We start from the raw sequence: 14,442 nt of genomic DNA, 5'->3' as shown, positions 1-14,442 counted from the left end.
TGGAGTCATTCAGGTTCCTGGGAACCACCATCTCTCAGGACCTGAAGTGGGACATTCACATTGACTCCATCGTAAAAAAGGCCCAGCAGAGGTTGTACTTTCTCCGCCAGCTGAGGAAGTTTAACCTGCCACAGGAGCTGCTGAAACAGTTCTACTCCACCATCATTGAATCCATCCTCTGCACTTCAGTAACTGTCTGGTTCAGCTCAGCTTCTAAATCTGACCTCAGAAGACTACAGAGAGTAGTCCGGACTGCTGAGCAAATCATCGGTTCAACTCTCCCATCTATTCAAGAACTGTACTTATCCAGAGTGAGTAAAAGGGCTGTCAAAATCACTCTGGACCCCTCACATCCAGCACACTCCCTCTTTGAACTGTTGCCATCTGGTTGACGCTACAGAGCACTGAGCACTAGAACAACCAGACACAGGACCAGTTTCTTCCCTCAGGCAATCCATCTTATGAACAGCTGACAATAATGGCGAACACACTACACTTTATATTTATATACACACACACTTTATTTATCTAACACACATACTTAGTATACACTTAAATTTTGCACACAATATATATGTGCATACATAACTTCACTTTGTAATATACCTGCCTACAATTGTCATTTGTATATTGTCATTCACTGTCTACATATTTGTATTTTTTATTCTTTTATTATGTGTTTTATGTTCTGTCGCTGTCATTCTGTTGTACTGCGGAGCTTCTGTCACGAAAACAAATTCCTCGTATGTGTAAACATACCTGGCAATAAAGCTCATTCTGATTCTGATTCTGATTCTGATCATAAGAGTTTTAGTCTTAGTCTAGTCTTAAGTCTTTTAGTCTTAGTCTAGTTTTAGTCGACTAAATATCATAAGAGTTTTAGTCTTAGTCTAGTCTTAAGTCTTTTAGTCTTAGTCTAGTTTTTTTTGTAGAACAAAGTCAACTTAGTTGACTTGACTAAATGTTTCCATCAGTCTGTTATGGAATGGTATTCATAAAATAAACATAAGGCCTGCTCTCAATGAAAAATATACATGCTCTCTGAAAAAGATATGCATTCGTCCTGAATGATATGCAATGCATATGACATTCTTTCAAGATGAAGTACAGTATTATTGAAATAGACAACCACCTACATTATATTTGTATTGTATGTTCATTCTATTTCTTTATTTGTGCTATTTACACAAAGTTTAGATTTTTTAAGTTTGTTTTTGTTCATTTAAAATAGCACTGCATAGTCTTCACTGTAAAATAAAATACACAATCAAACCAAAATGTATTCAGACACCTTCAACGTTTCTTACAATATCACAGTTTATTTGCTGTAGTTTAGAAATTGGTAATAAAAAATGACAATAACTCGGGGTTAAACGGTGTCAGAACAACAAATTCATCTTGATAATGTCTGATGCAATGCTTAATTTGGTTCAGTCTGTGGTGTGAAAAGGTTGCATTAGCAATTAAAGAAATAAACACTTAAGCAAAACATGCTCAGGTCCCTAATACATTTATTTTTATTTTTTTGTATTTTTTAGTCACTAGTAAAACAATATAATCTATTCTATCTGATTTTTGGATTGACTTTGGATAAATTCTTGTTAAAACTACAAAGTAATTAAATCAAGAGCAGTGATTGATTTACTTTCATTTTCATACATTAAAGACACTGACAGCAGAGCTAGTAAATTAGGCGCGGTCACTTTAAGAGACAAATGCATCCATCATAAAGATACGCATCCGATTTCTTTCCAACTCTTTACTTTCACTGAAGACATAACTACGGACTTTTTCTTACACACTTTCCAAGACGGGTATTTTGACATATTTAGTATGTATTTGTTGTCGGTACAAAAGCAAGAAGACCTTGAGACGCGTCTCTGTTTGCTCCCTGAACACCAGAACACCGCGCTGCTGAATTGAGCTCTTTCACTTTTCGCTCTTTTTCTTATGTTTATTTAAAATGCGATTTCTATTTGTTCGTTCAGGTGCAGGAGGACGCAAACGTCCTGAAGGAGAGCTCGGTTCAGTGTTGCGCGAGTAACCAGCTGCTCAGTTCAGCTTTCCTGCAACGCGGGGCTGAAGCAAACTTGATGTGTTGAATGCTCGGAGCACGTTATAAAACGTATTCTTAAAATACACATTTCTGTTTTAATAAATGCTCATATTAAAACATAGCATTACACATAAGTAGGTACAAAAATAATCAGTGATACATTTACGACCCCATAAAAATTTGGCTTGCAATGGCATTTCAAAAGGACGCAGTGTAGTTCCCTGTGTAAACAACTAAACTGTTATGAAAACGTCCTCGAAACTGTGCGAATTTCTGCAAACTCATCTTTGTTCTCTTTTCTGTGTAACTGCTGCTGCGTTTGTTTAGCTGTGGCGCTTGCATTTGTCGCGGCTTTTTAAAATGGCTCGGCTGCTTCTGCATAGATCAACCTACCCGGCCTCAAAGATTCGCTCTGATTGGATCTCTTCTCCATTCGTCCCTACCATAAATTTTCGTCTCATTTTTATTCGTTGACTAAAGTGTCAGTTATATTTTGTCACGTTTTTCGTCATCATATCTGACTTTTTATTTAGTTTTTATTTAGTTTTCGTCCGTGAAAAAGGTTAGTTGACGAATATTTTTCGTCATAGTCTTTGTCAACGAAATTAACACTGCACCAATAGAGTTCAGAATGTCTATAAATGCTGATCCCAATGCATCTTTTTCATTGTCGACATGGATATTAAAATCACCAACTATTAAAACTTTATCTGCAGCCAGAACTAACTCGGATGTAAAACCACCAAACTCTTTAATAAAGTCTGTATGGTGCCCTGGTGGCCTGTATACAGTAGCCAGTACAAACATAACAGGGGATTTATCATTAACATTTGTTTCTCTGGAGAATGTTATATGTAGCACCATTACTTCAAACGAGTTATATTTGAAGCCTGCCCTCTGAGAAATCCTGAAAACGTTGTTATAAATTGAAGCAACACCTCCACCTTTGCCTTTTAGACGTGGCTCGTGTTTATAACAGTAATCTTGGTGGGTGGACTCATTTAAAATAATGTAATCATCAGGTTTTAGCCAAGTTTCTATCAAACAGAGCAAATCTATATTATGATCAGTTATCATATTATTTACAAAAAGTGTTTTCGTAGAAAGGGATCTGATATTCAATAAGCCAAGCTTTATCATTTGTTTATCCATATTGCATTTGTTTTTTATTTGTTGAACCTCAGTTAAATTATTAATCTTAACTTGGTTTGGACGTTTTTTGTATTTTCTAGTTCGGGGAACAGACACAGTCTCTGTAGTGTCATATCTAGGTGAAAGAGTCTCTATGTGTTGAGAATTAACTGACCTCTGTGACGGGAGGCAGCTAGCAGACGGTCGGCTTAGCCAGTCTGTCTGCTTCCTGACCTGGGCCCCAGTTAGTCAAGTATGAACTCTAAGACTATGTGCCATATTTCTAGAGAGAAGAGCAGCTCCACCCCGGGAGGGATGAAGACCATCTCTTTTAAACAGGTCAGGTCTGCCCCAAAAGCTTGTCCAATTGTTTATGAAACCTATGTTTGCTGTGGGCACCACTTAGACATCCAGCCATTGAGTGATGACAATCTGCTATGCATTTCATCACCACGGTAAGCAGGGAGGGGACCAGAGCATATTACAGTGTCTGACATCGTGCTTGCAAGCTCACACACTTCTTTAAAGTTGACCCCACCGTCACCGAGGGGTCGCCCATCTAGCGCCTCCACTGCCAAGAGTGAGGTTAAAGGGAGTTAGGGTCAATTGGCACTGAGTAACAAACTCACTTGAAATGAAATTCCCAGCTGACCCCGAATCTACGAGTGCTGAAGTCAGAAATACTTTGTTCTGAGTGATTAACTGAGCTGGTAGATTAAAGCAAGAGGAGGAGGGGGTGTTCTTAATTTGTTGATTCACCGTTTGAGACCTTGTCGACGGACGTACAGGGCAGGTAGTCCTCATATGTCCAGTTGACCGCAGTAAAGACAGAGGTGATTTTGCATACGACGTTCGCGTTCCTCAGGCGTGATGTGGGTCGTTCCTAGTTGAATTGGTTCCTGATTCATGGCCGCTTCATGAGACATGTGCACTGGAGCTTGTGTTGGGCATCATGAGCGGTTTAAAATTGTCAATTCAGATGGTGAGATCAATGAATTAATTCATTCAGATGCCTACCCTCGTCACGGCAAGACAATTCGGACTCTAACTCTGGTCTTAAACCTTTTTTCGAAACAGCAGTTTGACTGATCACTGAGCTCAGGAGCCTGTTGCTGACATATCTGTTTTAAGATGAATGAGTTTGTGTTTGGATGTGTCCACACAGGTGATAGCTGAGCTGCAGATATCTCTGAGCAGCGTCAAGGAAGACAACCGCCAGACACAGCAGAGTCTAGAGAGACAACTACAGGAAGCACAGAGCCACTGTGACGAGGAGAGGAGACAGCTCAGCAGAGATGCTGACCAAACCAGCAAGGTCAGGAAATGCAAATACACATCATGTAATCGCAGCAACAAGCAGACTGTTAAAGGTACAATTTGTAAGATATTTGCAGTAAAATATCCCAAAACCACTAGGCTAGTGTTATATATTTTGTCCAGCTGATTACTAACAATAGCTCTAATGTTTTCAACTACTTGTAAATCATGAGAAAATTCCCATTCTAAACAGTGACACGGGGCAGTGCAGTCTTCTGTCAATGATGTTTGTTACCCTCTGTTACCTCCTTTGCGGAAGTAGCTTCATGACAAACTTTAACTAGAAAGAGATGCTTTTTAGTAAACAGACTAGATTTGTATCTTTACAGAAAACATATGCTATTATAACGATCAACAAGATTAGTATTATGGGGCATACATGCCACACGCGGGGCATCGCATCTCTAGACCCACGCGAGGACGTGTCTGATCCATAGTCTGATCACGTCTTTGCATTGACTTTGTATGTAATCTACTTGCGCAAATCTTTGAACTCACGTTAAATCCATGACAAATGAAATACGCACAAAAAACTTAAACCTAGTGTAATAAGAGGATTTTGACAACATAAGTGTAGAATATGGCCTAGCAATATACTTCCATGTACGTTGGCAATGAAAATGAGCTTCGCATGTAACATCCTTAACAGATAGGCTTCTTTAGATTCATCCAGGTCATTTGTTGTTCTATTGTCTTGACCAATCCACCATGGATGACTGAGTGTTTTCAGCTCTATGTGTGTAACAACTGAAACAACTCCACACAAAAGGCCTCCAACATGGCTTTTTGCATGACAAGAGGAGATGTTACAGAGTGCCGGAGTCTAGCCTGGGATTTTATGGAGTAGACATGACTCTGCTGTCCTTTGTGGTGCTTTCAAAGAGGGTTTGGGATCATGGCCGATTGGAGTGTGGTGTTTTTACGAGCGTTTTGAAGTGGTGACCCCTGCTTTGTCACTAAGGCTCTAATGCACTCTGTGTTCAGGGTTGGAATTAGAAATCACTCTTTTGGATCTGACCGCTGCTTTTCTTGTACTCTCCCAAACAGTGACTAAAGTGTGTACGTCATAAACATTATAAGCACATGCTAAAATAGAAGCTGTGTTCAGAATGGAATACTAGCATAGTGCATATTTAAAAATAATACTACGATACAGTATGTGCAACAGTAAACTGTAGGTTTTATTTTGTTTGATTTTGTATTCTGTGTTTGGTTTTTGTTTGTGTGCTGTTTTGTGTTTATTATGGTATTAAAGTCTTGATTTCAATGTCCGCCGGTTCCCGCCTCCTTCCCATGGATATGAAGTTTGTATATTGTTACAGTAAACATTTTGCTTTAGCCTACAGGCATTATAGCCTTCATTATTTCGGAAAGTAATAGGTTTAATAAAATGTGATGTGAGCCGCGACTTTGCTGCAAAGTTTTTTTTTTTTTTTTACTCTCAAAACGCAATCTTATACAAGTGTTTTTTTTTTGTTGTTGTTGTTGTTTTTACAGTGCAGCAAACATTTTTAAATATCTTTAAAATACTTTGATGTCTTTAAAGTGTTGATAGATTTTTATATGAATTTTATATGATATTGTATTGGCTATGACTGAGTGCAGCAGGTTATTGGCTAACGTTAGATCTAAAAAAAATTCCTTTTCTTTTTGAGTAAAGAAAACACTGTACTTTATTATTATAATATTATTATTATTATTAGGCAAATTATAGGCAAATAATATTGTTTAAAAAAAATAACTTTATTAACCGGTATGTCTTCCACCCTGACCCATTTTTGGAACGTAATAATAACAGAGGAACGCAGGAACAGATTTGATAATTAAAATTAGTTGATGTAAGTCAAGACATATGTGTAGCATTACTGATATGACAGAGAGAGAGAGAGAGAGAGAGAGAGAGAAAAGAATGGTTCAGGAAAGAATGTTTTTCACAGCCCTTGTGTTTGGACGGTAAAAATAAGTGTGTCACACACTGACATTGTTGCCAAGTCGCTCACTTCAAAGGCAGATTATGAAAGCTGAAGGGCTTGAGACAAAAAAAAAAAAAAAAGAAAGAGCAGAAAGAAACATCAAAGTGTGGCACGTTTGAATGTAATAATCCCAAAACATTTTTCTGATTGCTGTCTGCTATCAGATGTCTCTGTTGCTCATATTGCTTCAGATGAAACTCTTGTTTGTTTGTTTGTCAAGTCTCCTGAAGTCACACTTTCTCCACCCGAAAGCTTTAGAAAGATGAAGCAGTCTGTCTTTAATCGACTGTGCTACATTCGTCTGTATAAGGCCCAAAATAGTGCTGTCAGATAGAGAATATGTGTTACCTCTCTATGACTTTTCATTCTTTTCTCCTTATTTGCCCAGCTCATAGCAGACTTCTGAAAACATATAAAGCATGCAAGACTTGTTGATGGCATCTGCTTCTCTAGAAGCCACAAGACTGTATGAATTCAACTTTTAGTAGCAATTTAGCTTAGGGACAAATTCTCACCATGAACTAGTTGCTTACTAGCATGCATATTACTAGCATATTGGCTGTTTATTAGTACTTATAAAATGTTAAATATTAATTATAAACATTAAATATACATAAAATATTAATACCTTATTCTGCAGGAACATATTTTAGATCAGAGATGTGCTATCACATTAATGAATTGTGGAAGAGTTGTGGTCAGCTTTTTGATACAGTTTTGAGACTTTCTAACATTTGTTAATATGAGATGTTGTGCAGGAACATATCAATTATGTTTGAACAGTGTAAAGAGAAAGAAGTTTATTGGTGGTTTTGATGAGATATACATAAAAAGTGATTAATTCATGGCTCTTAATTGAAGTTTTGTTTTAATGCCTAATTTAAGAAAATAAAATTAAGAACAAAGGCCTCTGCTCACACTGAGTGTGAAAGTGGCTGTTTGACCTCTTTTAAGTTTCATCTTCAAATGCTGCATTTCCACCAAAATTACCCGGAACAATTGTACCAGGAACATTTTTCCCCAGGAACTATTTTCCCCCCAGATCTGTTGCTTTCTGTGTTTCCACCGTGGTCTTAAGTACCGGGAAGGTAGGTCTGTGTGTGTTTCTCAATACAAAGTACACACATTTTGGACTTGCTTCCTCAGTAGTTCTGACTTGAACTGCTGAGTGTGAACTGCTGATGGGACGACGCAAGTCCAGTAATTCTGCAAACAGCAGCATACTTAATAACATCAGTCAGCTTGCCTTAGCTATTGCAATTTTCCTCACTGATATCAAATACCACTGCATCCTTTCGTTTTCATTTAAACATAATAATAGCTGCAGAAATGTAGTTCAGGGAAATGTGTATATATACAGCCTACATTACAATGAAACAAAATATTATATCAATTGCCTCTTTTCATTTTCATTTTAACATATAGATAAATTGAATAAAGAGCAAAGATTACCTGTTAGGTTTACCCAAAACTAATTATATTTTAGGTTTAACCTTTAAAGAGACATCAGAGCCAGCAGCAAATGTCAGAAGGACTTTCCGAGTCAAGGCTTCTATCGTCGGTAAACTTGAGCACCGAGATCCCGCTGATCGCCTCCAAATTCAGCAAAACACATTTTTAAATAGGTGCTATCTTTATAAATAAACCACAGATTTGAGTTTTTTAAACAGCTACAATCTCACCTGAAAAACTTATAAAATTACATTTCATGACACAATAACATTAATATTTTGAAAATTATCTGAATAAATGGTGGTTGAACTCAGCCATTAAGCATGTTTAGTGCCCAATCCCAATCCATTGTGACTCACCTTGGTGCAGTTGCGATCCTGCATGCAGATGGCAAAGAAGGGCGCGTATGCTGGTCTGTTTTCAACCCCCTGCTTAAACCCAGCAGTCCCATCATGCACAGCTGCTGTTTAAGCCTGGCTTTGCTCTCGAATTCCCCTGCCATGCCTGGCTGTGACATCAACAATAGCACCCCACCTCCAGTGTCAAACCACAGCACTTTGATCAGTGCCTCCATCACCGCAGGAGCCCTGCCATGCTGCACTCTTGCTCTGACATCAATCACGTATTATGCGACAAATCTAACAGAGCCTCATGCATTTGGGCCACATGTGGCATGTGGCATTCTGATGCCGGCTTCTCTATTTATAACATACAGGAACATAACATGAAGATATGTCCATGCTTTGTTTGTCACTGCCAGCTTTATGTTTACTGGCCTGCTCATCTGATCTAGTCTAGAATGGATGTGTGATTTCCTCAACCAAGCATACCTGCCTGTAGCTTTCTAGTAATCCTGAAGACTGGATTCTTCAAATGTGTTTGATTAGGGTTGCACTAAATTCAGCGTGAAAGGTGATATTGGGGGTCAGAATTGAGATCACCTTTGTTATGGTGTTTTGAGTCATGATGAAGTATGTAAAGATTCAATTTACAGTATTCATGAACTGAAGAAGAAGCAAAACCACACCTGATTCTTTATTTGTCATTTTGTAAAAGAGGAGTTTTTTTTTTTTTTGTAACATTACCGTTTTGCTCCAACAAAAGTGACTTAAATGCATCTGATGTTGTGATTACAACACTCTAAAAAATGTATAAGCTTAAAAATAATTATGCAACAGTTTCTATTAACTTTTTGATTAATTTGTAACATAAACATATTTTTAGGTAACACTTTATTTTAAGGACCAATTCTCACTATTGACTAGTTGCTTATTAGCTTGCCTATTACTAGCATATTTTGTACTAGTGCTTATAAAGCACATATTAATGCCTTATTATACATTACCATATTTTAGATCCCTTAAATTTTATTAAAGTTTGTGGTAATTCTACCACAAACCTAAACTAACAACTACATTACTAACTATTAATAAGCAGCAAATTAGGAGTTTATTGAAGCAAATTGTTAGTTAACAGTGAATATTGGTCCACAAAATAAAGTGTGATCTTTTTTCAGTTCAGATTCACAGCTATCATAGCAATGTAAATGTAACTTATTTAGCATGTGTATTTCATGAACAAGTAAGATGTTACTGCCATTAGTGCAGTCATTGCCCATAGAGTCAATATAACGTTACTTTCATGTGGTTTACTCTTCAGCACAACGGTAACCACAAAAAACAACAACATATCAAAACAGAAACACTTTGAAATGTCAAACATTAACAGGTCTTTCTCTTCACTAAAAAAACAAAACAAAGCAAAAAAAAAAAACCTCTTCTTATCCAGTCCTATGCAAATCATGCTGAGAATTTAGAAATCTACTACCCAGTTCCCTGTCAAGGGAACTTCGAACTGCGTCCTCTGAAGGGACACTATGGGGAACACCTCGTCGTGACCCGTGTCTGAAGCATACTTTGAAAAACGCCAATGTGTTGGCCGGCGACAGCCTCTGACGTCGCTACCGGCGCGACTATAAATACGCGCCCGTAGGACCCGTCACTTATCTTCTTCGTCTTCATTGACTGTTTTGTTTGAAGCGTGCATCTGAGAAACGACCAGAATGGTAAGAGCGATCTATTATGGTTATCATGGCATCCACTAGCAAGGCGTTTAAACAGTGTGTGCATCCATGTCAGCGTTATTTGACACCTGATGACACACACAGTCTTTGCGTCTCTTGTTTGGGCAAAGAGCACGCGCGCGATGTCCTTGAGGGGGCAATCTGCGCGCACTTCGAGCGTTTTTCTGTGGAAAAGCTCCGCTCTCGTTTGTCATCTGGATCTCGCGGCTCAGGACCCGCCGTTGCCGAGGCACGGAGGAGAATGAGCTCGTGGGGATCGCAGGTGGATCTCGCTGAGGAGTTTAGAGAGGGACTTTCCTCTCACACTCTCCGGCGGCAAACGAGAGCGAACTTCGAGAGGAAGATGCGTTGTCATTAACCCTTTCTGACACTGAAGTTAGTGCTCTGCTGGGTTCTAACCAGAAAGAGCAGGAGATATTTGAGAGTGGTGAAGAAGCTGAGGCTGAGCCGCTCATTTCTCCTGCTCTGCGTATGGGGAGCTGTTAGAGGTTATGGATCGCGCCGCGGCCAAAAAAAAATAAAAATTGTTTTTTTTTAAATAAAATAAAAATAAAAATAAATAAACTTGCCATGGAAGTGTGCCAGAAAGGTAACGTCGCGAGGTAGACTCGATGAGTGTTATTTTTCTGACCATAGCCCGCAGCCCAGGTGAGCCTTCCATTCTTGCCTGACTTACATGCAGAAGTTGAAAAGGAATGGAAGAGGCCGTTTTCTCTTGCATCCATCGGTTTCAGCATACGAGTTATGCTGATATCGATGGCATGCACGAGGACGGCTATGAGAGGATGCCCCCTGTAGAAGAGATGCTGGCTTGCTATCTCTCAGTGGGGGAACATCCTCTCTAAAATCTCCCTCTTTGCCATCTAAGCCCTTCCAGGATACATCCCGCTTAAATGGTAAATCATACGCAGTAGCAGAGCCCGAACAACAAAGGGGTCCTGGCCCATCTCGATCTGAGGATCGAAGACAGGCGCAGAAGGCTAGTGTCGCGGCTCGTGCTCCTCCCCCGCCTGAGGGCAGGGGCAAGAGGAATCGCGGGTCACGAAGAGGTAAGCAGGGTCTGAAGGATGTGATTCAGACGGGGCAGCGTTCTCGTCTGGATCAGAGCGATACCTAGGAGTTTGTCACTTCCTTTTGGATGTTTTTAAATTCTGTTTCATTTCTCCCCTGCCTAATTCCCCTGTAGCCACCAGCGCTCCACCTGATCGTGGTTAGGTGGAAAGTTTCTCACATAACAGTCTCCTATCCTGGACCTGTTATGTTTTTGGTTGGTCCTATTTTCATAGTGACCTCCTTACTGACGGTCCGGACAAAAAGGGGACGCCCCGTAAAGCGGGACTCCAGTACAGGAGGGTGGGTGAGTATGTAACCCTTTCTGCTTATGGGTGTTATGTTGCTGGTGGTTATGTCTTCTAACAGACTCTGTGAGTTTCCTTTTACAGTGCTCAGTTCCAGCCTTGTGCTCTGGCCACGATCACACGCTTTCGGCAGGCGGCCGTGCCGCGTGGGTTCGCCCCCCCCAGGGCGCGACACCCACCGCGGAGCGAGTTCCACGTGCGGGAAGCAAGCGCTCTGCGGTTGCTCGTCCCACACCCCTCCCGAGGAGCCTGTCTGATCGTCAGAACTGGCATAGCACTGCAGGGAATTTCATGGATATCCGGCCAGGTCACCCTGAGGGGCCGCCTGGCCGCTTGGCGCATCCGGGGAGGTGGTAGTTACGGAGTCCTTCTGTATGTACTGCCTCAGGTGATGCTCCCCTCGCTTGAGGGTTGGAGCTCGCCTCTCCCGTGCGATCCAGCGCCTCTGCGATGCTTAGGAACCTTTCTGTACACACGCTAAGCCTGTGTACTGTCTCAAAACCACATGGTGGTCAGTGTGCACGTGAACACTTTGCGCACTGTCTCAAATCCACGTAAGTGGTAAGTGTGCACGCAAGGCTCTGCGCACTTTCTAAAATCCTGTATGGTAAGGGTTACGCGCCCCGCTTCGTTCCCTTTCTTAAGATGATTAGCCCCGAGGTTTCTTGGGCTTCATTCAACCAGTGTGTATTTGTTATACACCCCAAGCATCGCTTCCCTCAACATGAGGGGCTGTGTGGACTCCCGCATATTGTGGTCTTTTCAGATAGTAGGCTTCACCAGGCCTCTCTGATGGTGAGCTCCCACATACTGTGGTTGTCAGGTAGTAGGCCTCACCAGGCCTCCCTGGAGATTTAGCTCCCACATGCTGTGCGTTTCCACTAAAAAAAAAAAAAAAAACAAGCTCCCACGGTTTGTGGTTGTCAGGTAGTAGGCCTCACCAGGCCTCCCTGGAGTCGAGTTCCATATTAACTTCCACTGAGGTGGTTATCAGGTAACAGGTAGTAGGCCTCTCTAGGCCTCTCTGTAGGTGAACTCCCACATATTGTGGTTATCAGATAGTAGGCTTCACAGGTCTCTCTGAAGGTGAGCTCCCACATACAGTGGTTGTCAGGTAACCTTTTTCTGTACACACGCTAAGCCTGTGTACTTTCTCAAAACCACATGGTGGTCAGTGTGCACGTGAACACTTTGCGCACTGTCTCAAATCCACGTAAGTGGTAAGTGTGCACGCAAGGCTCTGCGCACTTTCTAAAATCCTGTACGGTAAGGGTTACGCGCTCCGCTTCGTTCCCTTTCTTAAGATGATTAGCCCCGGGGTTCCTTGGGCTTCATCCAACCAGTGTGTATTTGTAATACACCTCAAGCACCGCCCCTTAACATGGGGGGCTGTGTGGGCAATTCTCGCGGTAGTTTAGCAGCGCTCCCCTTTTCTAAAAGGGTCGCCTATGAGCATGCTGCTCGGAGCTCGGAGTCCTCCTCTCATGGGAGACTGAATTCTCGGTTTTTTCATCAGAGCGCTCCAGTACTACATACTGTTTTGAGACGCACTGTGAGAGCAGACAATCTGCTGAGGCTCGGGGAATGGCGCCTTCGCACCAAGGTGTTGAAGTAGAGTTAGAGAGGTTGGCCAGACCTGGGTGGATCGGTTTTGCGGCTCAAGAGAGCGTCGCACTATCCCCTCTGGCTTCCTCTGACTCATCCAGCTCCATTGGGGCTGGACGCCATGGTACAGGCGTGGCCGAGGCTTCATCTGTATGTTCCGTCCTCCAATTGCTCTGCTCCCGGGCCATTCCATCTACGAGCTGCTCTATCAGAGTGCCACGAGAGCCCCTCCTTTGTGACAGGCAAGACTTGGTAATAAACAGTGCTAAGTTCTTAGCCGTATCCCTTTAAAGGAATCTTTCGTGATTCCAAGCCTTCAGCTCTACCCCGGGCCGAGGCCCTTCAGGTAAGTTGGGTATGTAGCTTAGGCCTTTGGCCATAAGGGATAATGTCATGGACAGCCGTCGAACCGTCCCAGGGGCGACTCCCGGTGAAATGGTAGAGTTGGTACTTAGTGTTTGCCATGATTCTGGCCTGCACTCCCCTCAGCATGGCGGCGTGGGTATACTGTTCCCCATAGTGTCCCTTCAGAGGACGCAGTTCGAAGTTCCCTTGACAGGGAACGTCTCAGGTTACGAATGTAACCATGGTTCCCTGAGAGGGAACGAGACACTGCGTCCTCTAGCTCCCTGCCATGCTTCGGACGCAAGCTTCACGAAGAAGATAAGTGACGGGTCCTACGGGCGCGTATTTATAGTCGCGCCGGTAGCGACGTCAGAGGCTGTCGCCGGCCAACACATTGGCGTTTTTCAAAGTATGCTTCAGACACGGGTCACGACGAGGTGTTCCCCATAGTGTCCCTTCAGAGGACGCAGTGTCTCGTTCCCTCTCAGGGAACCATGGTTACATTCGTAACCTGAGACGTTTTCAGTTAACAAGTCATTTTTAAAGAAATGTAATTAACGCATAGATTTGATTTTAAATTACACACAGTATTAAGTTTATGTGATAAACAACTTTAGTGTAATGACCTCAACAAAATTATGTTTGCAACTTAAAAAGTTTAGTTAAATTAAAAAACATTTAAAGTGCAACCAAAAACCTTGGGAGAAACCAGGCTCAGTTGGGGGGCCAGTTCTCCTCTGACCAGACGAAACCAGTAGTTCAATTCCAGGCTGCAGCAAAGTCAGATTGTGCAGAAGAATCATCTGTTTCCTGTGGTCTTGTCCTGTTGATCCTCTGAGACAAGGTCTTTACAGGGGATCTGTATCTGGGGCTCTAGTTGTCCTGGTCTCAGCTGTCTTTCAGGGCAGTAGAGGTCCTTTCTAGGTGCTGATCCACCATCTGGTCTGGATACGTACTGGATCCGGGCGACTGCAGTGACCCTCTGATCTGGGTACAGACTGGATCTGGTGGCTACAGTGACCTCGGAATAAGAGAGAAACAGACAAACATTAGCGTAGATGCCATTCTTCTAATGATGTAGCACGTACATAGGGTGTTATGGGAAGTGTTTCTGGTTCCGGT

General features: G+C 41.9%; 1 protein-coding gene across 1 annotated transcript in view; it reads left to right on the top strand.

Annotated features, from left to right (window-relative positions):
• Window positions 1-14,442, top strand: part of LOC127956971 (centrosomal protein of 112 kDa-like) — a 143,050-nt gene that overhangs the window by 83,135 nt on the left and 45,473 nt on the right. The window contains exon 11 of the mRNA XM_052555306.1: window positions 4,353-4,502. Within this exon, the coding sequence (XP_052411266.1) occupies window positions 4,353-4,502 (150 nt within the window). The remainder of the gene's footprint in view (window positions 1-4,352; window positions 4,503-14,442) is intronic.

Source organism: Carassius gibelio, chromosome A3 (assembly GCF_023724105.1).
Source record: "Carassius gibelio isolate Cgi1373 ecotype wild population from Czech Republic chromosome A3, carGib1.2-hapl.c, whole genome shotgun sequence".
NCBI classification, from domain to species: domain Eukaryota; kingdom Metazoa; phylum Chordata; class Actinopteri; order Cypriniformes; family Cyprinidae; genus Carassius; species Carassius gibelio.
The sequence above is the reverse complement of the archived record's forward strand: the minus strand, read 5'-3'. Positions and strand labels throughout refer to the sequence as shown.